General features: G+C 41.1%; 2 protein-coding genes across 2 annotated transcripts in view; both read right to left on the bottom strand.

Moving 5' to 3' along the window:
• Window positions 1–323: 323 nt before the first annotated feature.
• map3k3 (mitogen-activated protein kinase kinase kinase 3) lies at window positions 324–17,297 on the bottom strand. Its single transcript, XM_061065567.1, has 17 exons — window positions 16,359–17,297; window positions 13,118–13,185; window positions 12,489–12,610; window positions 11,309–11,349; window positions 10,843–10,942; window positions 10,085–10,198; window positions 9,713–9,836; window positions 8,830–8,963; window positions 8,184–8,257; window positions 7,954–8,021; window positions 7,491–7,586; window positions 7,202–7,363; window positions 6,820–6,968; window positions 5,289–5,420; window positions 4,528–4,657; window positions 4,212–4,389; window positions 324–2,914 (listed from the first exon to the last, which is right to left on the bottom strand). Exons 2-17 carry the CDS (start codon window positions 13,119–13,121, stop codon window positions 2,686–2,688), a joined length of 1,857 nt encoding a protein of 618 aa, XP_060921550.1. The 5' UTR covers window positions 13,122–13,185; window positions 16,359–17,297; the 3' UTR covers window positions 324–2,685.
• Window positions 17,298–18,616: 1,319 nt separating this feature from the next.
• The window catches only part of limd2 (LIM domain containing 2), a 119,124-nt gene continuing 109,903 nt past the window's right edge, over window positions 18,617–27,837 (bottom strand). The window contains exons 3-5 of the mRNA XM_061065598.1: window positions 22,106–22,150; window positions 21,730–21,866; window positions 18,617–21,642 (exon numbers count right to left, since the gene is read on the bottom strand). Coding sequence (XP_060921581.1) covers window positions 21,483–21,642; window positions 21,730–21,866; window positions 22,106–22,150 — 342 coding nt within the window. The 3' untranslated portion in view covers window positions 18,617–21,482. The remainder of the gene's footprint in view (window positions 21,643–21,729; window positions 21,867–22,105; window positions 22,151–27,837) is intronic.

Raw genomic sequence — 27,837 nt, 5'->3', positions numbered from 1 at the left:
TCTTCAGTGACGAGCTGCAGCTTTAACACTTCCTCTACTTTCATGTCAGTTGAGTCGTTTCTGTGCTGACGGAGAGAACAAACATTTAGAGCATTGACTGTTTGTTAAATGAGGATTTTTAAGTTAATTGCCAGCTGGACTATTGTTATTTGTGGAATAAGATGATAATAAATGTTTTTTATTAAAACAAATGAAACTGATATTCTCTGTGTTTTCTTTGAGCAGTGAATCTGTGAAAACGAGTTCATCTCTCAGGTTCTGCCAACAATAAGCTCTGTCTCCTGTGACTCATTAGTCTCAATAACGCTCCATTTAGAAAGAAATATCTTAAAAACACTTTATTTGTTCTGAACAAATAGCATGACATACATAATAAAGGGGCGTGACATACTCACACACATACATATATATATAAAAGACACTGTCTTTAAACATACTATTCTTTTCTTTTGTTGCTGTATAATACAGTCGATACATCAGACTTTGCACTGCAAGTCCTGTCATGATACATACTCATACATTTACATATAGATCTCTAAACAACTAACTTATATTCATTTGCTTACCACAGGGTTCTTTGTCTTTCGTCCCTTTAAAGTTAATTATTGCAACATTATTGAGCTGCCTTTAGCCTGTAGCAGCCACATTGAGAGATCTTGTATAAGCGTTAAGGCAGCAGTAAGCCCTTTTCCCCACAAAACTGTTAATTACTGAACTCGTGTCTGAACCCTGGGATAAACAAAGTCGTCACCTGGGTTGAAAAGCGAACTCTGACACTGGACACGGGCTACTGTCCTGCTCGTCTTTGGCTCACACACACACACCCTTTAATTTCACTACAGTAACCCTACGATCACACGTTAACATATTCCCAACAGATTCTTCTGTGAAATGAGCCTTTAGGTTGATGTTTTTTATTTTTTATTTCTAAGACTCCCCTGATGTGTCGAAGCAGTACTGCCAAATGATGCAGAGTCTCTGTCAGCTGTCAGCTAATGCATTCGTCCATATATTGTTAACAATGTGTGGGAGATTGTTTTAAGAGCTGGAAGAAAAAAACAACGTGCAGCCAGAGTCCCTTTCCCACCCATGTTCCATTTACAAATCATATACTCTAATGTCTGCAAAACCAGCTGCTTAAAACCATTTACTTTGAACTACAAAACAAAGACAGAAGTATCATTCAATTCTGACACGGTCTAAATATAAAAAATAAATCCATACATAGTATACATCTGCTTATGACATCCAACTGGATCGGTTGAGGGGATATAAATTAAAAATTAAACAATGTTCACATTTGAAGTAAAAAACAAAAATTTGGTAAAGAGAACAAAAACTCCAAAACATTCATTTCACCTAAAAGTGCATCTGATCTAAAATCCATCCTTAAGCTAAGGCTTCTCAGTCAGGGATGTTGGGTCCAGACACACTTGAAGATAAGACCCCTCCTTAATAAAGGCCTTAAGTTGGATTTTTAAACCATAAAAAGTATCATTTGCTTCACTTTCATACTGTTTTTTGTCTCCTCCTCTTCGTCACTTTGTCAGCTGAGAACACCTGCAGCACTGCAGAGCTACAACAGGAGCCCGGAAGAGGGAAATGTCACAGTGAAGTGAAGGATAAAGCAAGAATAGGAACGAGAGGATATGAAGGAAAGATCCACCCTCGACTCCTCTAAGGCAGCTAAATGGCAGGCTCACGTTATGGTGGAGTTTAGTTGGGGAGCCCAACTTTAAATGGTGCAATAACAAACAGCAACAGACGGATCAGATGTTTTCTGCCATTCAATAAACCAGGAGGTTTCTCTGCAGCTGCTGTTAAATAACTTTAGTCCAGCTGTACTTGCTGTTAAATGTCCTGAGATTTCAAAGATCATTGGATCATTATTTTTGTATTCGCTTTGACTTTAATGAAATTGTAATAAACGAAGAGAGAAACTGGAGTTAGAAGTTGCAGCATATCATAGTCACTATCAGTTATGATCTCAGTGAAGGCGTTTGTATTACATTTATACCATAAAATGATGTCTTAATGCCAAAGGGCTAAAAAACAAAACCTGTCGTTCTCTGTGTAATATTAATGTTTTTAACAGATGAACTTTGTTCCACCATTAAACTTCAGAGTAGCTGCTCTGCATGTGTGACATCGCTCTACACTAACACATATTTGGGAATGCAGCCTACATCACACATAGCGTCCAGTTAACACTGTTGTGCACCAGCAGTGTTTCTCATCCGCTGGGCAAACTTGAGCTTTAGGCCGGCTGTAGCTTTAAATTGGTGCTCAGCTTAATGTTTAAATGTCAAACACTTAAAGGGATTCCTGGCATAACTCCCCGACAGGTGAACGTAAACTAAGAAGGGGATACTTTACTGGTGTGCAGTGGAGGGCATAAGATCAGAAGCCCAGCAGATGCTTAGTCTCTGTTTTGTTTTCCCCTGCTGGTGAGAGCATTTACTGGCATTGGTTTTCAAGGCATTGTTGCCTGCAGTTTTCAAAATGCCTGAAGTTTGTTTTGTTGGCAAAAAGGAGGCGATATCTCCTTGAAGCATTAGAACGGTTGCAGAGGTTTGGGTGGGTTTAACACTGACTTTTAGACCAGTTCCATGTCCACATTCCCGTGACGGATATGTTCAAAGAAGCTACAGATGCTGCTGAGGCTACTGTGCGAGTCTGTGGTTATCAGCACAGAATCTGGGAGAAGGGATGTCTGAGCAGCTCCTCGGCACTGGGCCTGTGTTTGGCCTCCACAAAAATGCAGCTGATGAAGTTCTGGGCCTGGTCCGACGTGTGTGAGGGCAACAGAGGGTTTGTAGGCTGCGTGGCGATCTTGAAGATGGCGGCCATGGCCTCGAATTCAGCCCACGGAGGCTTTTCGGTCAGCATCTCCACCACTGTGCAACCAAGGCTCCTGTACAAGAAAAGCATTTTCTCTTTAAGTCCGATCTGAAGTGGAGTCACATAACAAGCTGAAACAAATACCTCACCTCAACTCAACTCTAAAGCTTTGAAGGAATGTTTTGAGGGTAAACTTTTACACTAGCAGAGGGGCCTCCTCCACCTGTCTGGGAGGTACAAACCCTCCTGGGAGCATAACTCCCCTCCAGCCTGGGCAGAGAACCTGGAACATACCAACCTGTGTCACGACCTGTCTGACTGGCCTACAGCCAATCACATCACTCTCCTGGTAGGTCAGCACTCATTCAGGTTGCATAAGGTAATATTAACTCTTCTCTGTCAAGGGGTTTTGTAGGAACTGGGTTACATACAGCAAACTCTTAACTTGATTAAAAAGTTGTCCTTGTCTCATCCTGTAAAGCCCCTAGCCTGGTTTCTAACTCTAACCAAGATAAACATGTGGAACAAAGTCACGACATATTTTTCTTGGAGATGCTCTGTTAAGAGGTACAATAGACTTGTGTGCAGGAGTTTTTCTTCCATGAACTTGGTGCTTGTTGTTCTGAAGGAAAATGCTGTAATGTATGTGTCAGTGTGTTTATACATGTCAGTAACTGAAGAGAGTAGACACTTTAGTATACTAAATACTTAGAATAGAATATTCATTTTCTACATTTTTAGTGTCCTTGTTGGTAAATCAGTCAGTCGCTCAGTGTATTATTATTATTATTATTATTATTATTATTATTATTATCATTAATAAGATGTGGGCACCTAATCATCCAGTCGATAGCAGGCGAAAGCTCTAATTTTTACTAATTTTATTTAAAAATCACTTCATATTTGATTAAAATTCTGGAAACTCTAAGACGACTTTGCCTTCTTAGCAAATATCGAATAAGCTGAAATATGACATCCGTCCCAAAGAACTTTATTGATAATCTAGAGTCAAACTTTAAACTTGATTCTAAGCAAAGCAGCCACTGTGCTGTACACAGTAAAAAAAAAAACAGAGAATTAAGAATTCACTAAGCAACAATAAGAGATTAAATACAAAATATTCGATCAACTTTGAATTGTGTTTAAATTGTTCAAACAACTTTAACTCTTTACATCTTCTAGAGGGACTTGAACCCTATAGGTTGTTGCATCACACGATTCATAAATGTAAAATAAAGTTAAAGTTAAATACAAATGATTTAAATATAAGATCAAAAAGTAAAGTAATAGTATTTAAATTTAAAAAATGAAATCAAAGTAGAAAATAAGTGATTGAACTTATGGGGTAAAAATGTATCTCCAGCTCTTACCACACGTCTGCCTTCCTGCCATAGCCTTCTCCACTGATCACCTCCGGGCTCATCCAGTAGGGGGTGCCGGTCACTGAGCGGATGCCGGTCCCAGACATGCAGATGGTCTGTAGCCTCTTGCTGGCTCCAAAATCTCCCAGCTTCACGTTGCCCGCTGAATCCCTAAGGATGTTGGCACCTTCACAGCAGAGTTGAAGAGGAACATGTAAACATTTGATGTCTAGAATCAGCTGCCGCACATCAAAACACCGTGGGGGACATTTATCCAGTGTTTTAATAGGATCATACTCGAGGCATTGGAGCTTTAAAGGACTACCTTTGATGTCCCTGTGTACGATCATGTTGCTGTGCAGGTAGGACATGCCCTCCAGGATCTGCCTCGTGTACTTCCGGGTCACATTTTCTGTCAGCGCCCCGTAGGCTTTAAGCTGGTCTTTGACTGAACCCTGGTACGAAGAAAGGAAAAAAGCGTTGCATTCAAAAGACAACAGTACAGCAAAACACAACTTGGTGGAAACAAGTATCAGTATCAGTATCAGCAAATATCAGAAATACAAAAGCAGTGTTGATCTGCTCGATGATTGGTTATTTCTGGAGCTGGGAAAAATATGTTGGAATCTGGCTGACTCCGCAACAAAGCGACGAGGGTTTTTACTTCTTCAGACATTATTTTGTCTTCCACTGTCTCTTCCATTTTTTTTTTGATTCTTCAGAAAATTGGCTACACAAATAATACCCAAGAACTCAAACTGAGGTCAAAATAGATCTCAGAGTTTCCTAAAAAGCTTCCTGGAAAAGTTCCCACAGTTTGGAGAGCCATAAGTATTTCACTTTATAAACCTTTGGACGATTCAGATGGAAATGAAGAAACTTGATCAAACACTTTCAGCCACGGGAACTGTCTTTCCTCACGTCTTTATTTAATCTCTTACGTGACTGGTCTAATGTCCTGACTTTAAATAACTGCCTTGCATCATGACTTTGAATGCAACCGAATAAACAAAATGATGAAGAAGAATCAACTTCATCACTTTCAAGCCTTATTTAAAGTGTGTCATTAAACACACTCAGACTCACCCCCGGCATATACTCCATGAAAATAGTGAGGGTCTTCTCATTGCGGTCCCTCAGACAGCCGTAGTACTGAACAATGCGCTCATGGTGCAGATTTTTCAGCAGCTGGATTTCGCACTCTAAAGCGCTGACCTCCTGTAATGAAGACAATAAAAGGGTCAGGAAATAAGATACTGAAAATCCACATGTTAAGTATAAAAGTTGTTACAGAGGAACAATGCCTCGCTGGTGATTTACTGTTTTCATTTGTAAACAAAATGCATTCCTTGGACACAACCGAGCTCGGTCTTTTCTGCTACCAGCGATGGCAACAATTGAATGATAAACAAAGGGAGGACAGGCAGTGATTTAAGACAGCGTGTGGAGTCTGCCAAAAGCGAATCCTAAGGCAGAGTAAACAATAACCAACGGACATGTTCCCTAAAAGAGGTTCCTGTGTTTACTTCAGAGAAAGACACGGAGAGAAGCCCGATTCAGACTGTTCAAGACCCGATACTAACACCCCTGTGACGTCTAACCTTCAATATGAATATCACAGAGGCATAACGGGGGATGAAGTCATCTAGTAGTAGGTAGTAACAGAGGTCTGTGTGTGTGGAGCGCCTGCTGTATGTTAACTTCCTCTGCAGTGTAATGCGATGTGATTAACAAGCTGGGATAACAATATTACATTGTTGCAGAATAAATATGAAAGTACAAAAACATGACGCATCACATCAGCTTATCAGCAAATAATGTGGCATACACCAATGTCAATATCCGTTGTGTTGCATCCATTTACTGGCAAGCTAGTTTCCCTAACAGCTGATTCAGAGAAGAGGTTTTTTTTTTTATTGGGCAAGAAGAAGTCATCAACAAACCCGGCGTAGGAGTCTTACCCAGTCTCTGTGAAAGATCAGCGACGTGCAGTTTGTACGACATGTTCAGCTCAACTTAAATACATCAAATGTCATAGACACTGAGAATTACAAAGAAGTATCGAAATGCTCTGCTGAATAATTTCTATCAGCGCCTGCCCTGATTTTCACAATCGGTGCATCTCTTGAACTTTTATCGTCTTCGAATGTCGTATAGTCTTTCTGTGTCGGGGTTATGTAATAAATCTTCTGGGGGTTAACTCCTGACCCCAAGAAGACATTTAACAGTTAACCCTCAGGAAACTACCTGCATTCCAGCATAATGGCCTTTACAGTTTAACTTGTACTAATGTAAGGTCATTGCTGGTGTTCTTAGAGCTGGACGGAAGTGCAGACTACTGATTTGTTAAAAATCAACAAATGAAGGTTTAATATTTTACAAAACACCGTACGGTTCAATTCATTTGTTAAAATGTGAAACGGGGAGAAGGAAAGGATGCCACATCTTGACCTAAGAAGCTGAATGTTTAAAAAAAAGCTTTTCAAGAACAAATGAGTAGAAAGAGGTGGCATTAGCTAAATGAAAGAGTGGAAGCAGAAGGAAACGGGGAGGCACAATGCAAGCCGTCTTTATCTTTGAAGACATGAGGGTGTGTGTTTACATGTTGAGATCTGACCTTGCTGGTGTCAGGGCTCTCGGGATCAAACTGGACTTGCTTGGCAGCCAGCTCCCTCCCAGTATCCACATCATAACACAGATACACCCGACCAAACGCCCCCTGGCCGAGGAGCTTCCCCCGCCGCCACGTCAGCGGGGCACTGGGCGCTGAGAAACAAAAAAAACAACACACATTTCTGTTTTTATTCCATCTTACATATCGCAGAAAAGAGAGAGAGCGTTATTTTGGATTTTTCACTTCAACCATTTTTCTCACAAACAACCAGTTTCTACGAGCCTCCAGGCCTGGTGGTAGGCCGGTTCTTACAACGTTTTGACTAATTACATACCAACTGAAGTAAATTTAGGTCCAGGAGATTTTCTCCAAGGTCAACACTTACACTTGTGCGCGACAGAGCGATCCTGGGGGCGGAGCCTGCCCTGAGCGTCTACAAGCTGCCAGCTGCCGAGACTCTCTTCGCTACCATTGAGCGACCGCCGCGAGGGCACCAGAGTGAACAGGTTCCCCTGAGGGCGACGTATCCGGGGGAACGTTCGGCGGCCTGAAAGAAAGATTTAAGTTAATATGACGTGACGAAGAGGGGCAGATTAAGGCAGAAAAACAGTACAAAGAAAGTCAGAAAACAGAGACAGGATTTGTAAATGGTGACGAGATGCACATTGTCGTACCTTCGCTGAGGTCCTTGTGATGCAGGGAGACATGGTACCTACGGGGATAGGTGCCTCCTTTCCCTGCTACCCGGTCATACACATGATTCTCCCTGTCTGGAAGCAAATATCCCCAAGTCAGAGGTCAGCAGGATTAGTTCAATGTCAAACACAGCATTCTTATGGGCTTATTCATTCGTCTCCTTAGCTTCAAAAACCGACTGAAATGAACAGGGAGGCATCTGTATGGTGCCTGTAACCACTGACATGGGGTAGGCCACTGCCAATCCAGCTTCTTCTTACATTTTACACAGCAAATAATCACAATGACTGAAGTGTTTGACTGTGTTAAGACATATTTACGGATATAACACTTGTATGGGACAAGATCAGCAATGCAATAAGAGGTATCCCTTTGTCCACAGGGCGTTTTCTAACTGGAGTTTTAAAGATTCAAAGGAGCTTATCTTGTGGCTACTCTCACCTGAGCACTCCTGACGATTATCGGGGTAACTCTTGGCTCTGTGCATGCGAGACTTCCTCATCGAGGGGCTGTCAGAGAGGAAAAGAAAGGAAGAGGGGTGAAAGACGTTGAGAGGCGCGCGTGGGTGCTGAAGGGCTTTTACATGCTTACTTGTTAACGATATGGAGAATAATGAAATATCCATGAGTAGTAATTTGCTGGTTGTCCACAGCAGACAATCTGCTGCTCACCTGTCTGAATTGCTGTCCAGCGACTGACAGCTTCCAGATACAGAGTTTTCTGCACTGCTCCAGGGATCCAGCACCTTCACAGGGGAGTCGTGGAAAATGAAGGGTGTGTACGCAAATTTCATATTCAAGTTTCAGAAAGAGAAATCCCCCCTTAACAGAATGTATACTTCAATATTCTGACAGCATGAACTTTTTAAAAAGAGATATACATTTCTAAAACTGCAATAAGGATAACCCTCTAAATCTATTTGTTGAGCAACAATTATCACTCCCGCCTCAACTGTGACCCCAAATCCTAATTTCATGGTGGCAATTAAATGTATGTTAGTGAGAAAAAAACTTCTTAAATGAGGGAAGGTCTTGATTCAGGATATATTTTGGTCTCATTAGTCTAATATCATAGAACACCCAAAATAAAAGCTGACTTCTATGGTGGATTTTCCCCTTTAAAATGGATCAATTAGGCGCCGGATAGTTTAACGGGTTTGTTGCGGCCCATGTACAGAGACTACGGTCCTAATCCCAGCAGTCGTGGGTTTGAATCCAACCTCAGCCCCATGCTGTATGTTATCCCCCACTCTATCCTCCCAACACTTCCTGTCTCTCTTCAGAAAAAAAAAAAAAAAAAAGACGATCAAAAACTCACACTCTGATCGCTGGTCTCGGGGATGAACTCCCCCTCACTGTTGATGCTGGTGTATGAACCTTGGCGGGCAATCCTCTGCTGGCGTTCAGGCACATAGCCAGGCGGCGGCGAGCTACGCCCCGTGTTCTGAGAACCTGGGATCACACAGCAGTAGGAGTTACGTTGTCCTGACTTTTCAGGCATGAGGAAGAGTACGTTTTCCACAGTGTCATTTGAGGATTACATTTGATTTCATTATATTGTAGGAAACAGTGCTTTGCATTTTTTTTTTTTAATAAATAGGTGCTGTTGTCTTCTATGTACACTTTATTAAGTACAGGTATGCCTACACTGCCAAAGTGACTCAAACACACAAAAAATAGCATACCCTTTATCCTTCCCATGTCATAAGCAAACAATACATGAAGTGCTAACTGCTTGAATTCTGACTGAAAGTAGCAACCACTCAGTCGCTTTAAGCATAATAGCCTAGTGATGTTTAACCACTCAAGCCCCTCTGCAGCCACTTCATCCCCTAAGGGGGGAAAAAAACCCTAAACCAGGCCACTGGTCCACCACACTAATAGCATTCTGTAATCTGATTGGCTGCTTTCCAGCAGGCATGGTCTAGTGATGTTGAACAGGAAAAGGAAGAGGACCCATTGCTAAAAGGGGAAGCCAAAGACGGAACAGCCAGAAAATGAGCGAGCAAGAAGGCGACAGACAGAAAGAAATCCAGGTAGTATAAACAGAAGTTGCACAGCACAACGACATGACAGCTACCCATGACTGCACATTTATGAAACGTTGAAGCTACGGAGAAACAAAATGTCTAAATCTCCTCCGTTGAATCAGAACGTGTCACTGCTGATAAAAAGTTTGAGAAAAACGGACAGATATGTACCAGTGGATAGGTGGCGTCCCCTGGGCTCGGAGGATTGGTACACAGTGCTGACGTCTCCAGTGGACTGGGAGGGCTTAATCCTCACCTGTTTACTACACGGCACATGATGGGAGGGGGAGGAGGCCTGTAGTTGGAAAGAAAAGGGGGGGGGTGGGGGAAACAGGAGCTTAAAGCACAACACACAACAGTCTTTATATGTCAACAAGCCACTGACTGTGATGTAAATGTGATGAGGAAACCATGTTCCTATGGTGAAATGGCAGTGGTGCAACATTGCAACAACAAATGAATGTCCAGTGTGTGTATGTTAATGTGTTGTAAAGGTATCGTGTAACAAATTCCCCCCCCCCGGGGATTATTTCTGATTCTTACATTGCTATGCTCCTGTGTTAGCAGCAGGATCCTTATGCTCTTCATGTTGGAGCTTCGGTCGAGCAGGTCGATTGCCTTGTCCAGGTCGTCCTGACCTCGCAGAGGGATGGACAACTAAGACACACAAACACACAGAGAAACAAATGAAATACATGAACTGAGCAACTAAAAAAGATATAGACACAACCATTTATATGCACATAGAAAAAACACAAGACAATTGTGTGTTATTGTTTGCTATAAATCCCATTTTCTTTTTAAGCTCCTGTGAGGTGTTTTTAACTGGTTATGAAACAAACTGAAATGAATACTGACGTCTCTTTATGAGCTACAATAGCAAACGGGACACTCAGGGACTATATAAATAATTTCCATGTTATTTTCATTTCCTTAAGCCGAAACCACAGGCCAAGCGTCAGACAAAGTGATTAACCACACGTTGCCAAAACAGCCTTTATTAACATTTAACACAGCGAAGATTAAGGCTAAGCGATGCATTCCAAGCACTTGTACAAAATCAGCGACGAGATAAGAGACACCGCTTTGTTTACAGGTAATGTTAGATATATAGACAAAATGTGCACATACACAATGCATGCATACAGACATATCTGGATATGCTTTAGGGCAATTAGTTGATCCCTACTTTTGTTGATTTTTTCATTTAACACCAACCATTCTCGAGCTACAGCGTCTCCATTACTGACTTTCTGATGAGATAATAAGGCAGGCAAACAGTTCAAGAGTCCCAGCTTTACCTCGTTGTTCATGTAATTCAGGTCTAGCTGCTGGCCAAAGACAGCCTTGACCTTCTGCTGGATTTCCTCAAACTGCACAGGTCGTCCGAACATCAGAATCCTACGCATTAAAAAAAAAAAAAAAGAGGAAAGAAATCAAATGGACTTTCTGAGTTACATGCACACATGCGAGCAGAATCAACACAAGCTGCTCTTTTTGAGCGCAGATTCCTCTAAGTGCACCTTGCATATTTGTGGTTCGTGCTGGCAGCCACTGACTAACCACAGTCCTTTCCCTCTTCCCTTCTTCAGCTCACATACCAGTCTGAGTTAAGATCTGGAGTGTGTTTGAGTCTGAGACGTGCTCTCTTTCTCATGAAGAGGAACATGTGACAAGAACAGCACGCTTGAGTGAGTGTGTTTATGTCTTCATATGTGCATGTAGGCTATGTCCCTAAAATGAATGTGGAAACACACAGAACCTCACCTTCTTTCTCCTGAGAACTCAAACTTTATCCTGACATCGTCCTGGGAGAAAACAGAAGTGGGAGGGTCAAAGAGTGGACAAAGGAAGCCATCGAATTTTACATGCGTACAGGCGTATTAGATTATATTTAGCAAAGTTTTAAACTCCAAATAAAGTAGACAACCATCATAACATGTCCTCAATGTTAATTTCTCAAAATAAAAGACTTTAGAGTGTACAGTGCTGGATCATTCAAACGTCTTTATAAGTCCAAACTAAGTTACTCAGGTGGTAAAATAGAGGAGACTCTCTTCTCAGGGGGACAATCTCTGGTTTTAAACAAACACTGCATTGCACGTTACTTATACTTTTACTTTCCTCTGTGTCTGCAGCAGTGTTAGAAAGCAAGAGTGGGTGGGCTGTGGGCCACTTTTCACCACGAGCTGTATATATATATATATATATTTAAAATAACTCGATTTAATACATTTCAGATGCAGAATTGTGGTGGGTAGCTATCTTGGGAATCCAGCACTCGTTATGCTAAATTAGCCAACAGTGTGGGCTGGGGGGGGGGATATCTGCAAGCATGGATGACACACAATTACACGATTCTTTGGTATGGTAGTGGTCCAAAATGTGTACATTATGGTCCAGAGACGTGTAGTCATGAGGGAAAAAAAAACACCATTCTGTCTGCTTTTAATTCCCTCCTGACTGATAAACTCAGTGCTGTTCATGGCGAGCACAACGTAAAGACTGACCCTCTGTGTTCATGCTTCATCGTCCTCCTTACTGTTTAGTACATTCAGATATTTTAGGTAAAAAAAAAAAAAATAGTTTCAAGACCATCCTGTTGTTGCTGAGGAAGACTTTAAGAAAAATGGCGGTTTCAGTGACACATTTTTTAATTAAACCGGTTAACTTTGGGGTTCAGGGTCTCACTTGACATACTGAATTACATTTTAAGGGCTATGATCCTGAAATCCCTGAAATCTTCTATGATTTTAATATTGGGAAAAATTCATGAAACTTGTGTTTGTCTTTGAGTTAAACGTGTTTTTTTTAACCATCTATGGCTGTTTTATTGTCATTAGGATTTCTAGGATTTCTGCATTTCCCTTAGCTTCTGGAAACGTTTCACGAGTTTGATAAGCTATCGCCGTTTGAAATGTTATGGTTACACAACTTGATACTGCACCTGTCTCTTGGCCTGGGCCGGCGTCTTGGGTTTGCCGCTGTCATATGACGACAGAGGCTGGCGTCGTGTCATTTGGAGGGCGACCAGGTCCTTCATTATGGAGTGGAGAGCCTGCCGCTCATCTGAAGACATGAATGTGTTTGGGAAATATGCACAATTAGAGTGTGGCTTGGGACATGGATGTGTACTAGTATGACAGGAAGCCTCTTGCAATGAATTCTGCACTTAAAGGTGTGAGCAGACAATTAGGAAGGGGGCTTTATCTACAACCGAACAGAGACTTCCTGGGTCAGCGTATGGAAGACAGAATAGGATTGCAGTGTTTTTGATATGCCTATTCCCATGTTTGATCTCAGGACAAGCTCTGCTACGGCTGAACTCGCTCAAGAAGGGAAAATATTCTCCTTGTGTAGCTTGGACGGACATCATACAGCCCCAGGGCAGCAGAGAGAACCAGACCCCCATCTCCATAATGCCAAAAAGCAATCCTTCACCCAGCAGTGTCTGGAGCAGCAGTACAGACTCTGCCCTCTGGCCTCCGGGATGCTGCTTAGTGTGAGTGTCTGTCTTTATCTCGTGATTTGAGGAAAACAGGCCCTTAATGGCCGTCTAACATCTGAAAGACTTACTCATTGTGGCGATGTTTGCGTGCGTGGTCTCCAAATCAGTCCTCAGAAACTTGTGGAAACCAACCAGCCTTAAGTGATAAAAACATAAATCCATTAGTTCTAAGTAAAAGGATGGCCTTGAACTGAGGCCGACACTGTTTTTGCTCATATTGGTTTGCCTGCAGACATAGCAGAAGGTTGTAAGTCACCCAGTAATAAGACGATAACATGAAAAAAAGGTTATTAGAGGACTAACATCACCTCTATGGTCATCATTACTAAAGATGAAGACCAGAAGAACACAAAGATAATAATAATAAATAATATTTCATGTTTGAGGGTTTGAATTTGACATTAAACAGAAAACCTCATTTTCATTCAGCACAGACCCCTCTCCTTGCATAATTCCTCGCGGGCATGTAAGATGTTTAACTTAACCCTCGACATGAAACCCAGACCTGCAGACTTTCTCTGACTCGAAGTCTGGGTGAAATGAGAACGTGTGCAGGGCATTGTGTGAGAATGTGTGCTGTCTGTTTTGCCCATGAGGAAGAATGACAATTGGAAACGGCTGAAATTCAAGCTGCACTGGCAGCAATTGGTCTGGCAAAGTTCGCAAGGGAAGAATGTTTTTATAATGGGGAGTTTTTCTGCCGTTTGAAACATCTAGCAGCTTTTAAAAGTCCGTTTGCACGAGCAGCCGAAAAACCTCAGTGGTTTTTATTCAAACTCCATTGTTGATAGAAACAGGGCAATATTATCTGGCTCTCTAAAGGCGTCGAAAAAGCATTTTAAACCAAGGTTATAAACCGAGGCATTTCCTTCAATGGAGAGGGTTTGTCCTAAAATTTATACCAATAAACCACAGAATGTAGACTAATTTAACAAAGGAGAACAACTAGGGGAATCATGTGACTTTAAGATTCTTTAACAGATTAAAGTTTTCACATAACAGTAGATGATGGATGAATACTGGTTGGTAATATGCATGACTTATAAGCAGTCGAATCAAAGACTAGATCACAGCAAGCTGCCTCTGCAGAAGATGCACTGACCTGACTTTAAAAAAATATATATTTCCAAAACCATTTTTATGCACAATTACTTGCATAAAAAACTTGAAGGGATTGTTGCGACAGTAAGCGCCGATTTGTGGCTAAAAGAGTGTGACAGACATTTATAAACCAGACTTGGTACAGACACTGAACTGACTTGGAGCACCAAAAATCTGTACTGTAACTATCAAGTTAGGGCCAGGGTGATGACGTGTTTATGTCTATCTAAGTTTCAACGGGACGTCATATTTTGCCACTACAAACAAGATTAGTCTCTCAGACAAATCTCATGGAGAACAGAGAGAGTCCAAGTGATTCACCTTGCCCAGGAAAATCCTGTAGCTAATCCATCGAGCTGCATTAATTCAGCGGTTAGGCAAGCCTAGAGACATTTTCATTTACAGTAAAAGTGTAGACAAAAACCTGACAGAGAAAACTACAGATCAGGATGAACGGTGTCTCGGGATGGAGGTTGTAACTGTCTCCCTGAGGGCAGATTGGAACAGTCAGAAGGCCGTCCGAGAAGAAAACTGTAAAAACTGTAAATACTGAAAAACTGTAAATACTGAAAAACTGTAAATACTGAAATGCGGTAAACTATTTCTGTATGTGAAATGGGCAGCATTGGCACCTGAGGCAACTCATCGACTCTGTGGATTTCTGGGTAATAATCACCCACAGGAATCCCAGGCATGTCCGTCTGTGGCCGGTGGAGCGTTGCCATGTTGCTTTCAAGCTTCTGCTGCTCTCGTGTTCACCCCGCCAATGGAGTAGGTGGCAATGACTTTAATCCTTCAACCCTTCTCACTTCCATGCTTATGGTTTTGTATCACATTTTAAATTACACGGAGTTCATTAGGTGTGCAGTTCCACCTTTAGAAGCGTGGCTGGATGTCATTTCAGGACACTCAGAGCCTTTATCACCTCTCTACCCTCAAAATTTACTCCAGAGGGAATTGTAAAAAAAAAGTGCTGCAGAGCATCGCTCAAAATGTGCCCCCCCCCCCCAAAGAGTTCTTTAGTTAAACAACAAAACCAACGTCTCCGTCCATTCTCACAGTAACCCTGGTCTCGCCTGATTTTTATTACCTCCCTGGCGGAATTCAGGGAATTCATTGAAGAAGGAGGCTGTGCTCTACCAATCCAGTCAGCTGTGCCTGCTTTATTTTCCTTGTATCACATTTCCAGTACTAGCAGGATTTACATGGATTTTGTCCCCCCACCCCCCCACCACACACTCACACACACATTTTTTTTATTTTCTGTCTGCTTTGAGAGGTGTTTAGTCTGAGGCTGTTTTTCCCAGCCACAGTTCTTACTGTGTCTTTGGCCAGAGATGCATCTGGATTCAGCGCTTCTCAGCAAAATCCCCTAGGCCTGATGTCTGTCCTGTTTCAGGTGCACATGTGTTTCAGGTTCAGGGTAACAACCACATCTAAATACGGCAGTATCGGCAAGACATGAGACTGGATCCGCTCAAAGTTTTCCTACTTGATCAATTCGCTGTAGTCCTTTCACTACGAGTGTTGCATTTGAGTTCATATTTCAAAACAAAACACTTTTACAGTGAAAGCTACGTACTTGATTTAAGGATATTTATTGGTGGTCTTAGAAGCATCTCTCGGTTACTGAGCTTCGGGATATTATCAACCAACTTTTCATTTGGTTTGTTTATTATTTACTTGCTGACTGGGTGTGATAATTTGGTTACATCATCTATTTTTTCTTCGCAGCAGTGATGCTGTAAATGAGAATGAATACTCAGACAAACCGAACTTGTGTAAATATGAATGTTAGCAAAAACTACCCAACAGTCCAAATAGGACCCTACCATGTCGGAAACAGAAGTCATGTTCTTTGTTTTGGGAGTTTATATTCTAAAGCAACTACAGTTTCTACAATGTAAGAATGCTCAAACATTTTATTCAAATATTGTTTGGCTCTCGATATATTTATATATGACCACTAAAAGGGCAATACCATGATAAACAATATTCAGAACTATTTTTCCTCACCTGAATTATGGACCTGAATGCTGGGTTATGAGTGAAATAATTAAACAAATAAAAAAAGAATACAAAATAACACTGGACATACTTTTCACTAGTCACTATAGCCCTATTTTTAAACAGAGACATAGTGGACTTCTTGACTGCAGCGTAATTTACCTGTCATTCCTGTCACGTGCCCAACCCATAAACCCTCACCTGTTGCCTTGACGACCTTCGTCAGGACAAGTCGGGGCTTCTCCCGCGTGCAGCTGACTCCGGTCACCTGTGTCTCGCGGTAGAGATGACGCAGTGCATCCAGGATTGGTTCACGTCCATCAGTGCCCTCAGTCAGACCGACACACCGGGGAGTGTGTGTGTGTGTGGGGTGGGGGCGCCATGGCGGGGCTGACCCCCCAGGTTACAGGGTCTCTTCTTCTTCAGTGGAAAATTAAAGCGCGCGCACACACACAAGTGGATACTTTCCAGGTAGTTAAAAAACAAACACGGTCACGTCAGACAGCTGTGTGTTTTACAGAGAAAATGTTCCGACGGAAAAGAATACATCACACTGCTCCCGCTCCGGTAAAACTTCTGCTCAGCTGTCGCCTCCAATCTCTGGAAAACTTAAATTTCCAAAACATTTTCAGAGGACAAACTCGACATCAACCACAGTCAGCATCTGGAGACTGGGAGCTGCGTCCCATAGCAGTGTTACAAACGACCCCCCAAAAAAAAGAAAACTACCCAACAAGGTGTAACAATAAGCGTATGGCCTGTATGAAATCCATCTGAGAGTGGACCGTACGGTTTCCGTGATGTGATGGTCTCTCTTCCAGCTAAGTTTGCAGATTTGCTCTCTCTCTCCGTGTTGCCAGGTTGGAGTCCAAAACACTCTAGGCTAGAAATATATTTACTTTTATGGATGAATTATAGATAACAGCGTCGCATTGGTAACTTGAATATGGATCTAAACATATAGAAATACTAAAAGGCCCATCTCTGGCCTGTAACATAAGTAGATGGGAATTTGATTATAATGGAGCTCAAGCTTGCAGATAAAACTGACTGAAAAGCCAAAAAGGCATATTCTATCTGTGATGCACATAAAATAACTTAACATAGGCATAAAACTGTCAGCCTAAACAAAGTTGACTACACTAGGTAGATGTTTACACTACGCGTAGCCTCGAACACTTTAATTGCGTTAACAAAAATAAATCATGTAAAAATCCTCACTAACTTAATAGTGAAAAAATTAAGAAAAAAAAAAAAAAGTCACAGAATTGTCGTGCGCTTTCTGTTGCAAAGGTAGTCCATAACTTTTTTTTCCCCAAACAAAACAAAGCAAGAAAAAAAAAATCTTCGGCAGAAAACGTCAAACTTCCTGACAGAACATATCGCCACCGGAACCCGCTTTAGGCTTCCAACAAGTCATGAAAACTCTACTCCAAGATTGGATCCATGATTTTCCTGAATGCCAAAGACGCCGTCGTCCACTCGTATGTAATAACACATTTATTCCCGGGGGGAGTTTTCTAACTAAACTATTTACATTTGCTCCGAGCAGCCGCGGGGACGCGCTGTTACTTGGTCGAAGTCTCTCCACGGGTGCGTGCACGAAATTATTAGAGGGGCGGGGCTGCTGTGACGTAGATCTGGTTTACGCTGCGTTCACGACCTCAGGAAAATCGTTATTCAACATTCATTGCCGTTGTGCCGCTGCATGCAAATACAGGATTTAACGCGTTTTAACACTCTTTTGAAAGTAAGAATAATTCATTAAGAGTGTTGCTTAAGTAGAGTAATGTAAGCCCGCTTGAAGAAACATCGCGGGCTGCTTTACAACAAAAAATTCTATATATTATATCAGATTAATCTTACTCATTCATTATGTCAGAAGCTACTTATCTTTTTAATTCTTTGCCAAAACTGATTATTTTACTCTAAATGATCTGCTTTCTATTTTGCCTAATTCACTACCAGTCCGGTTTATAAGAACTAAAAAAACTGCAGGAAATATCTAAAGGGTGACACTTACATTGCTCTCTGGTCCATAAATCATAACCTATTTAATCATCTACATTAAATAATATGCTAAATGCTAAATAATTAGCAATAGCTATATACTCTTTATGCAGCACATCAGTTTCATGCTTTGTATTGAAATTATGTTAAATTGCATTGTCCCTATTAAATAAATAAATTCAATTCAAGATACAACTATTTAACGTTTTTCTTTGCACAAAAAAAGATCAACTCATCCAGCTGTGTGCTCTGTTAACTTGGTTATTAAAAGCATATCATTATAATAACTTTTTTTAAATTTGTTTTTAATCAACAATCTTCTCTCAGATGTAAAGTAACTTGTGATTCAATGCTCCCCTCTTACATGTAGTTGAGTAGTAGAAGGAACAGTAAACAGAAAATACTTTATATTGCTATCTTATGTCAATAAACACACTAAAATCACTGCATTAAATCAACACCAGCATTTTATTTTTTTTCTCAAAAAGCATGTAAAAAAAAATAAAAACAAGGAAGAAAATGCACAAAATGAATGTGTATATTGGCGTAGAAAGGGGGTGCTTTTAAAATGATACATTTCCATACCACAGCTAAGCAATAGAGAGAAGGAGGAATAGAGGGGAAAGACTGCCAACACAGTCCAAGCGTCCTTTTTCTGTAAGGCCACCTCAATCCACAGGTCAAGTCTTTAATACAGATTAAAGTTTCAAAGATGCATACATTTAAAATGTCTTGATAACAACAGCATTGAGAAGTAAGTCCACATCAAGTATAGCACAAAAAATGAAATGACTCACAGGTTTTACATTTAAAACGTTACACTGCAATCATTCACCTGAGCCTCTTGGCACCAGTGTAAAAGTGTACCTTGTCTACTCTGTTACAATAACACGTTGCAATTCACAGATTCTGAAGTTGTACCTTGGCGAACTGCTAATGGAGAATGACAAAGACAGCATTTCTAGATACAATACTTGTGATTTTAAAGCATTCTCAGGGATCCAGAGGACCATTTTAAAATGTAAAAGAATAATGAAAAATGAAATATACATAGTCACACAAGTATAATTAGAAATGATTGAGAAATACATGTTGCTAAAAAGTGGTTAGATTAGAAGGTGATGCTGGTTGGGTGAAGTAATCCTATGTTAAAGAGTGGGATTCTACAGTTAGCCTGTCTGTTTCTGGACATGAACAGGACATTTGTTGGTCTAGATTTGTGGATTCAAAGAACTAGTTCGAAAAAGCAAGGTCAGCTATTTATTTCTAAGGCCTCTCCTTTAAAATCAAGAAAATATCCATCTCTTTAAGTTTCTGTTTTTCCACACGGCACTCTTAAATTCACAGTAAACTTTCAGTCACAAAAAGTACTTTGTGTCATTCAAGTGTCAGTCAAGTCTTAGTGATAATCAGACATTTTCTATAATGAAATATTTGAATGGCTTTAGACTCATTCTATGTAAGGAATGAAAAATAGAAGTGGAAGTCTTGTCTAACTGTGTTAATTTCTCTTAGGTGTTGGAATTAAGTAAGATCAAAGTAGCTGAAGTGCAGTAGCTGCACAGCAAACTGAGGCAACATATTACTAAACTTTGAATAAAGGCTTCCTTGAGTTCACAGGCAAGATTTTTTTCTTCCTATACTCTTTTCACACTTTCTCCAGTCGTTACTGTCACACTTTCCCCAGTAGGGGGTGCTCTGCACCAAGTTTTATCATGCAGCATGCAGGAGCACAAAAGGGGACCAATACAACGACAAACCCTCCGTCAAACACATACTGTTAATTCAATATAAGAAATAGGTCCAGGTGCTAAAGGCTAAGTGCTAAGATGCATTTAGCGAATAAGATGAGATCAGGAAGGCATTACTTAAAAAGAAGGAAACCGTCTATTCTAACTATATGGGACTTGGGGGAACAAATATGAATGGATAGGATCCGTCCACGCCCCAGTGAAATCTATCCAGTTATATTACACCTAAATACAGCTGGGGAAAAACCCTCACAAGATGCTGACAAGGGTGATATGATGAAGAAAACAGTTTTGGGATTACCTGCAAGGCTTAAGCATTGTCTGTTAACATCCTCATTTGTGATGAACAAATGTCTCTGTGGTATTCCACTTAGCTGATAACCGTATATACCGCCTCTTAAAATGTTTCAGCTGAGGGATGTTTACACACAAAGCCTCTGGTTTCCCTGTGATTATCCACATCTAGTCTGGTGATGATGTGGGGTTGTATGTGGAAGTGGAGAGTAGAGTTTGGTGGGGAATGTTCACTAAGTCACAAACTACAGCTCTATGTACAGACAGAATACAAAACGCACAATCTGAGAATTCCATTAAAAGTTCACCCATTGAAGCTTGGAGAGGATCAACTTATGCCATGACATCAATCAAATCCAAACTCTTGGAAACCCCCTTAAGAAGTGATTTGCTATGCATCATGGAGACAAATCATTCACAACACAAAAGATCGATACAGTCATAAGATAAGGCTATTCAGAACCAGTCATCCCAACATGCAAGGATAAGACTCAAAGTGGTTAATAAAATAAGAACAAACCATGAGCTGGAGCAACCGAAATAAAACACAAACATTTAGAGAGGTGAGCTGTTGCTGATGTGTGCGGTTATGTTTACAGTACTCTGCACCCTGTTTGTTCATCATAAATATGAAACCTGACAAACTGACATTAATGTCTCTTGACAGCAAAGTCAAAATAATGAGGGCTATTACTGGGTTTGTGTTATTTGATTGAAATGAGTTAAATTAAGCAATATGTTCGAGAAACTCTTGGATGAAAATTGACCTGAGTTTATGCTCTACTGCAAAACATGGATGCTCTGTTACCCCTCTGATATGTTTGCCTGAGCACACAGATTACTTACTCGTAAAGTAAAAGGGTGCAAATGATTAAAAAAATAATAATAATAAAAAAAAAAGAGGAAAAAAAAGTGATTATTATTAAACTTCCCATACCAGAGAAGGCATTTGGTCACAATCATCTACCAATTCCAAGCAGGAAATAAGAAAATACACATTAATAAAATCAAACCCAGACTATAACTATTATTATTTTTTAAGTGGAATGATTATGACTGGCCAGTCCTTTCCTATCTGTTTGTGCATGTATCTGTTCTGATGGCCTTCAAAAAGCAAGTGAGTGCCTGGGTGATTTTACCAGTGCCCCAGCACGTGAGGCATGTGTTCATCGTGATGTATAGGAAGTGTAAGGAGGGGGAGGAGGGGAGGGTGAGGGGGGGGGGGCTTGAAGGAAGAGACAGGACTGGGATGGGACACAGCCAGACATGATTATGCTGTCTTTGTTATATTATCTGACTCCTTGGAGGCCCAGAGCTCTTTGTGCTGTTTGCGTCCGAAGCCTTCGTCGTAGTTGCCTTTGCTTTTGAACAGCTGCTGAAAGTGAGGTTTACAGTAGAATTCACCTTGAAGAGCTGCGAATGTGCCAAGGCTGCAAGGAGGGAAAGGAGGAAAGGGTTACACACAATCCAAAAAAAGGAATGATTAGATGAGGAAAACAGAAACATTAGAAAGTCACCTGAGTTTGGCGTTGCAGTGTTTGCAGCAGAAGCATGCTGAATGGAAGACCATGTTATTGGCAACCAATCTCTCCATTGGGTAGACCGTCTTCTCACATGATGTACACACTTCCTTTTGGGTTTTAAAGCTAAAGGACTGAGCACGTAAAATAAACAGATTCAGTACCAGACACAAAACAGACAGGGAGCTAGGCCTCCATCCTTAGTGAGATGAAAGCTAGCATTTATAAAAAGACACAAAATGCAGGAAAGACTTCCTCTGTTCTTTTCTGAGATCAAAGGCTGACGAAAGTGAAGTGAAGTGAAGTGGAGTGGAGTGGAGTAATGCACACAGCACAACAGAATAATATGAAGAGGCAGAAGTTGCATGTTTACCTTAGATCGCTGGACAGGTTTCTCTTCAGTGCTGTTCCTGGTGTCCTGAATGAACAGAGGGAAACAAACTTAAACAAATTAATTCAAATTTGTGTGGAAAAATAAAAAAAAGTGCTCTAGATACAGTACATCACAGTCACCAAAAAAAGGAGAGTGAAAGATGGGAGAAACATCAATCATATATTTCTCCGTGTCCTCTTATTACCTTTAGCGGTGTGTTAGTTCAGTAAATCTGATCCCTTGTTTTCTACCCCTCTTTATTTGCTCCATCTGTCTCTTTGCACCCCTGGGAGAGGATCAGGTGCCTTCTGTCTGGCCATGTGAGCTGAACTGTTGGACTCTCTGCATGGGGCTGCCCTCAACATAGCACAACAGCTCTGGACCAGCCTTGTAGTTAAGGGACACTACAGGACTGTATCACATAAGTCACAGTTTCGTCATTTTAAAAAGACATCACTGTCGTTATTATTATATTTTTACAACTTTGGGAAACTGGGAAATTCCCACAATTTCCCAGTTTGGGATCAATAAAGTAATTCTATTCTTTGTAACTCATACATGTGACGTCATTAAGCATTTCTTTCCTACAATCTGAGGTTTATAAAATCTCCGGCTGCTATTTAAGTTTTCACCACATTTCCACTCACAATCAGACTGTTGATGTTTCTGTGAGGTAATTACAGTTTGGGTCATGATTACAAGAGGAATGGACAGACTTCCCCCTAGTTTCTCAAGAGGTGAAGAAGAAAAGATAAAGCATGATCATGGGCTGGAGGAAGTTACAGAGAAGTAATGACTGGATATCTGCCCTCATGAGAATTGCAGAACAGTCTCCAGCAGGAACTCACAGCTATTTCTTTAAGCAAGGCCAACAGGTAGTTCACGCGGATAATAGACATACAGAGAGACATTCTGACGTGCGTGCAGTAACTGCCATGGAAAAACCAGTGTGCAGGGAAGAAGGGCAGCCTCTGTTTAGGCAGGAGAAAAGTCCACTGCAGACTTTGCTAAAACCCTGTTATGTAAGGCCGCTTGGCTGGAGCTGAAGGAAGTGGTGAAGGTGGGTGGGTCGGAGGGAGCTCAGGGTCTGCACCAAGAGCTATAACGTTATGGGAGATTTTTGGCAACAGAGGCAACTGCTGATCTTCAATTTTGAGGGTGTATTAATCTTTGACATGCAAAACTCCCCGTTTTGTATTTAAAATAACAAATCAACCAGCCTATAAAAATAACACCGACTTCTGTGCTTCCTTCTCGTAAAAATGTTGACCTGCCATGTACATCTCCTTTTAACTTTCAGATATCAAAGATTATTGTTTTCCCACCAGTGAGTGAACATATATCTAAAGTTGTAGAAGGCAGTTCTGTTTAACTTTCATGTAAATGCCAGTTAAGTTGAAAGTAACAGCAGTCACGTCATCTAAACTTCTAGTTCTGCCGTCCTTTATTTCAAACGACGTCACTGCTGTAAACAGCAAAACGTTTTCAATTTGCATCAAGCGTGCTGAGAAGGGGGTTCTGCCTCACAGAAGTTCAACATGGCTCCTAACCGTAGGCTGTATAAGTAACTTTAAATCAACCTAGTAACGGGCACGAGGTGGAGCTGAGGCCAGCCTTAAAAAGGTGCGTACACAACAAACTGACAGTGCACGACAAGCTGCGAGGAAAGCCAACTGCTGCATCGTGTTACGTCCACTGCTGTCAGGCCTAAAAGTCGCACTGTCCACATCAAACTGATAGCAGCCCACTGCCAATTAGTTAATGCATTCCACACTCGGTGAGTCAATAGAACTCCAAACCAGGAGGCGGCGGCAGTCTGATATGTGTCACGAAAAGCAGAAAACCGAACGACCCTGGTATACCGAGTAGATATGGCAGCGTTTTTTACACTTCATTTTTTCGAAGTTTTAGCCTTAATGCCTCAATCTAACCACTGTGAGGTGAGGGAGGAACACCAAGAGCGTTGACTGCACTGATGAGAACCGGATGACACGCTTTTGAAATGATTGGCTCATTACGAGTGAGGCCACGCAGCTTCCTGTAGATGCAATCACATCTCAGTTGTCTGCCTCCTCTTCATCCCTGGTTCCACTTGAGCTCAGTTGATTTGTTTCTACTGTAGCTAGCAGACGGCTTCCACATTGCTGGTTATCTAGCAAGCTGTGTGCTACACCACTTCCTGTTGCTGCTGTAATACCAAAACTACTTAGATCATCTAAAAAATGATTTAACACCATTTAAAACAAAAAGACTGAATGAGTGAAGTTCCCACTGAGCTCAGCACTAACTCATAAAGGAGATTTACTTCTGGTGGAGGCTGTGAGAGCAAAAAAAAAAAAAATGAGGTCGACAGGTTCTTAATTTGTGCGTATGAAATCATGAAATTTAAGTTACCAAATAAGGAAAAGTGATCTTTCTGAGTGAAGGCAAAGAATTGCCAGACGTTTTTTTTCTGTGGTGAGAAAAACAGCATGAGAAGTAACCCTGTTAGGGGGCAGGCATGCATTCCAAACACACACACACACACACACTTACTGAGACATTCAGGAAGACTTCAGATAAGCTTGTGCCATCGTGTCTTCTCTCACCTTATATGTACATGAGTCTCCCATGTCACAAAACATCTTGAAAGTGGCAGGAAGTTGTTGTGACACATGTGGCTTCCTCTGCCTTGCTGAGCCAAAGTCCCTACTAGTGGACTTTCAACTTAAAAAAATGTCTTCGAGGGACCACTAGTGCTGCATGAATGCTTAAACTTAGTGGGGAAAAAACACAAGTTTAAAAATTAGCTATCTTCCTGGTAAATAAAAAAAAAAGAGAGTAAAAAAAAAAGTCACTAAATATATGAAGGGACAGTAAATCCAATGCCTCCACGAGCAGAGCAAATGGTGTTTAATGTTAACATAAAAAGGAGGATAGTAGTGTAATTAATTAGCTCTGCAAGTCCTAACACTATGTTAGCGGTGAAGCAATCTGACATGCCAGTGTATGAGAAGCTAAAGCCAGCTGGAGCGCTGCAGCTCACCAAACAAAGACCACTTTCACACAAGTAGTGAAATCTTTCTTTCAGCAGAGGTCCAGCTCTTAGCCGCTCGCCTCATCAGGCCCTTGTTTTCGATTCTGATCACACCTGCACATGCCTGCGTCAGTCTATAACTGGGTGTTTCTGAGTTCATGGTGCAGTCAACATGCTGTTTTTCAGAACCCGTTTAGGAAAGGGTTGACACAACTTCCGTGACGGTGGTTAACGTGAAGCAAACACTCACATTGGGTAAGATTATCTGAACACCAAGAGTGGTAGTGGGGAAAACTACAGCCATGACTGGAGAAAAAGTCTGACAAATAACCTCCTGCCAAACTTTACAGATTAAACACAGAGTATTTAACCCGGCCTGGAAAACATGAGGAGAGTCCTCAATGGACAATGATATGACGTATATTAAGTTAGCATATTAGCTGTAATGTTGCAGTTCCTGTTTCTTTATGCTGGTCAGCAAGGCTTCACAATGTACAGGTGTTTGTGACGTCATCTGCCCCGTAAGCCAAAATGTTTCAGAAAGCAGAAGTGCCGATTTCCTCTTGACAAGGCCTTCAAAAACACATTTTTCTTTGCTCTTCTCCTTCCGCCATTGTGCAAGCTTACCTTGATACCAATTATTCTCAGCATAGCTAATGCGGTATTTTGCACACTGTGCTCGTTAATTTGCAATGCGCATGAAAATAAGATTGCCGTGTCAGAAGGAACCTGTTAAAGTGCTCGTATGTTCATTTTGTTCCCCCTTGACATAACTGTATCAGCTGTTTTACACATTCCAGTTTTATACAACACTAAGCTAGGTATTTGCAATACAGACATTAGAGGGGTATTAATCTTCTCTTCCAGCCAGTGCATAAGCAAATAAGTGTATTTCCCAACTAATCCTTTAACAAGTAATCAGTAAGGGGCTTCGACACATTTTCATCTGCACACTGAACGGTCCAACTCGTGTTTAACCTCTTGTGTTGCAGATCCTACTCTTTACCCTCACTACTCCTACTGCCTATCCCCCCCGAGGCTACAGACCACCCATGTGACAAGACAAGAGAGTTATTCATTCTTTCAAAATCAGAAAAAGATGTAATTGATAGAAAATTTGAGAATCTAGTTAAGAAAGCAACATGAAAATCATATGTGCAAGTATTTCACTGTTTTGGAAATCAAACAGACAGAAAACTTATAAACCAGACCGGTTTTACAAAAGCTATCTGCTGACGTAGATAACAGCATTTAAGAACACTTCCAACAACTTTAAAAGGCTATTAACAAGGGTGAAAGGACAACATGTCCACGAATAGTTCACATCGGAAGACGTATCTGCTTCCCTAGTTCTGATGGACACAATGACATTTAAAACCCCGTCTTCACACTTGATCATAGCAGAATCTGCTAGATTCCCTGCAACAGCCCCATAAAAGGGAAGGCAGGCGTTATATTAACAAACGTCTTGTGTCATTATAACAAGGCTCCCACTCTCTCTCTCATACCTTATTTTCAGAGACGTGATCATTGCTTAATCATTCAAGACAGCAGAGTTGAAAACAATGGAACAAACGTGAGGAACCTCATCCTTTAAGACGGGCTGAAAAGTTGTAAATCAGAATGACTTTCATCATAACAAATGCAATTTTCCACCTCAGTTTTTGCAACACAGACCACAAGTCTACAGTCTTAATATTTGTGCAGATAGCATCTCACTATATATATTGCACTTTGTGGCCCTGCAAGCCATGGCACTGATCCAAAAGCTGAAACAGCTGCCGCAGGGTAGATATATATGGTCCTCCTGACGGGAAGCTTCCATCAATAACTCTGAACATGAAGAGACAAAGCGGACAGGATGCCAGAGAAGAAGAAGAAAAAAAAACTAAGTCTAGTATGGATCTAAAAAAAAAAACCTTCTGTGATGGAAAAATAGTGCACCATGGGGTTGTGACACTTGACTTGCTGGGGAAGTGATAAAGTAGGAGGCAACACATCTTCAACAGTGCAGATGAAGGTTCACCACATGTCTGCAGACTAATCACATCTGGGAGTGTGTTGGGGTGTTTGTTCAGTCACTACTTCTATCTTTTTTTTTCCTCAACTTCCTGTATACAATGAGAAAGCTACAGGCAGTTTACTGTGGAGTCACAGGGTTTCAACTGTCTGTCTGTCTGTCTGTCTGTCTGTCACTTGTTTTACCACCTCCTGTATGAGGAGGCTGTTACGGTCAGTATTGTCATCTTCAAAGCTCCTGCAAATAGTTTTTAACTCGTTACTAAAACAGACTGGAATTATTATTATTTTTTTTGCCTCTATATGACCTACAAAAGCAAACAACATCATCAACAGCAAGACTGATTATAGTTATTTTAAATGCTCGTCGGCCCTGCTGCAGGCTTTCTGACAAGGCCATAAACAGCATGCTGCAGAAGCAGGTTCTTTCTTCAACAAAAATGTATGGTGACTTGCACCTTAGATATTTAAAATAAAGCAGGATGAGAAGTTATTTGTCAGAAAAAAAAACCCACTAATTATAGATGGCTCAGAATTTTCATGAGAACGAATGCAGCAAATCCTTACAAACAAGAAAATGGAGTTCATAGATTCCTGATATTTTTGTTTGAAAAAAAAAAAAAATAGTTGCAGATTATTTTTCAGTTGATCCAGTTGCTAGTTAATCAACTAATCAGATCAGGTCTAAATGAGTCAC

The sequence above is a fragment of the Labrus mixtus genome, chromosome 20 (genome assembly GCF_963584025.1).
Source record: "Labrus mixtus chromosome 20, fLabMix1.1, whole genome shotgun sequence".
In the NCBI taxonomy this organism is placed as follows: domain Eukaryota; kingdom Metazoa; phylum Chordata; class Actinopteri; order Labriformes; family Labridae; genus Labrus; species Labrus mixtus.
The sequence above is the reverse complement of the archived record's forward strand: the minus strand, read 5'-3'. Positions and strand labels throughout refer to the sequence as shown.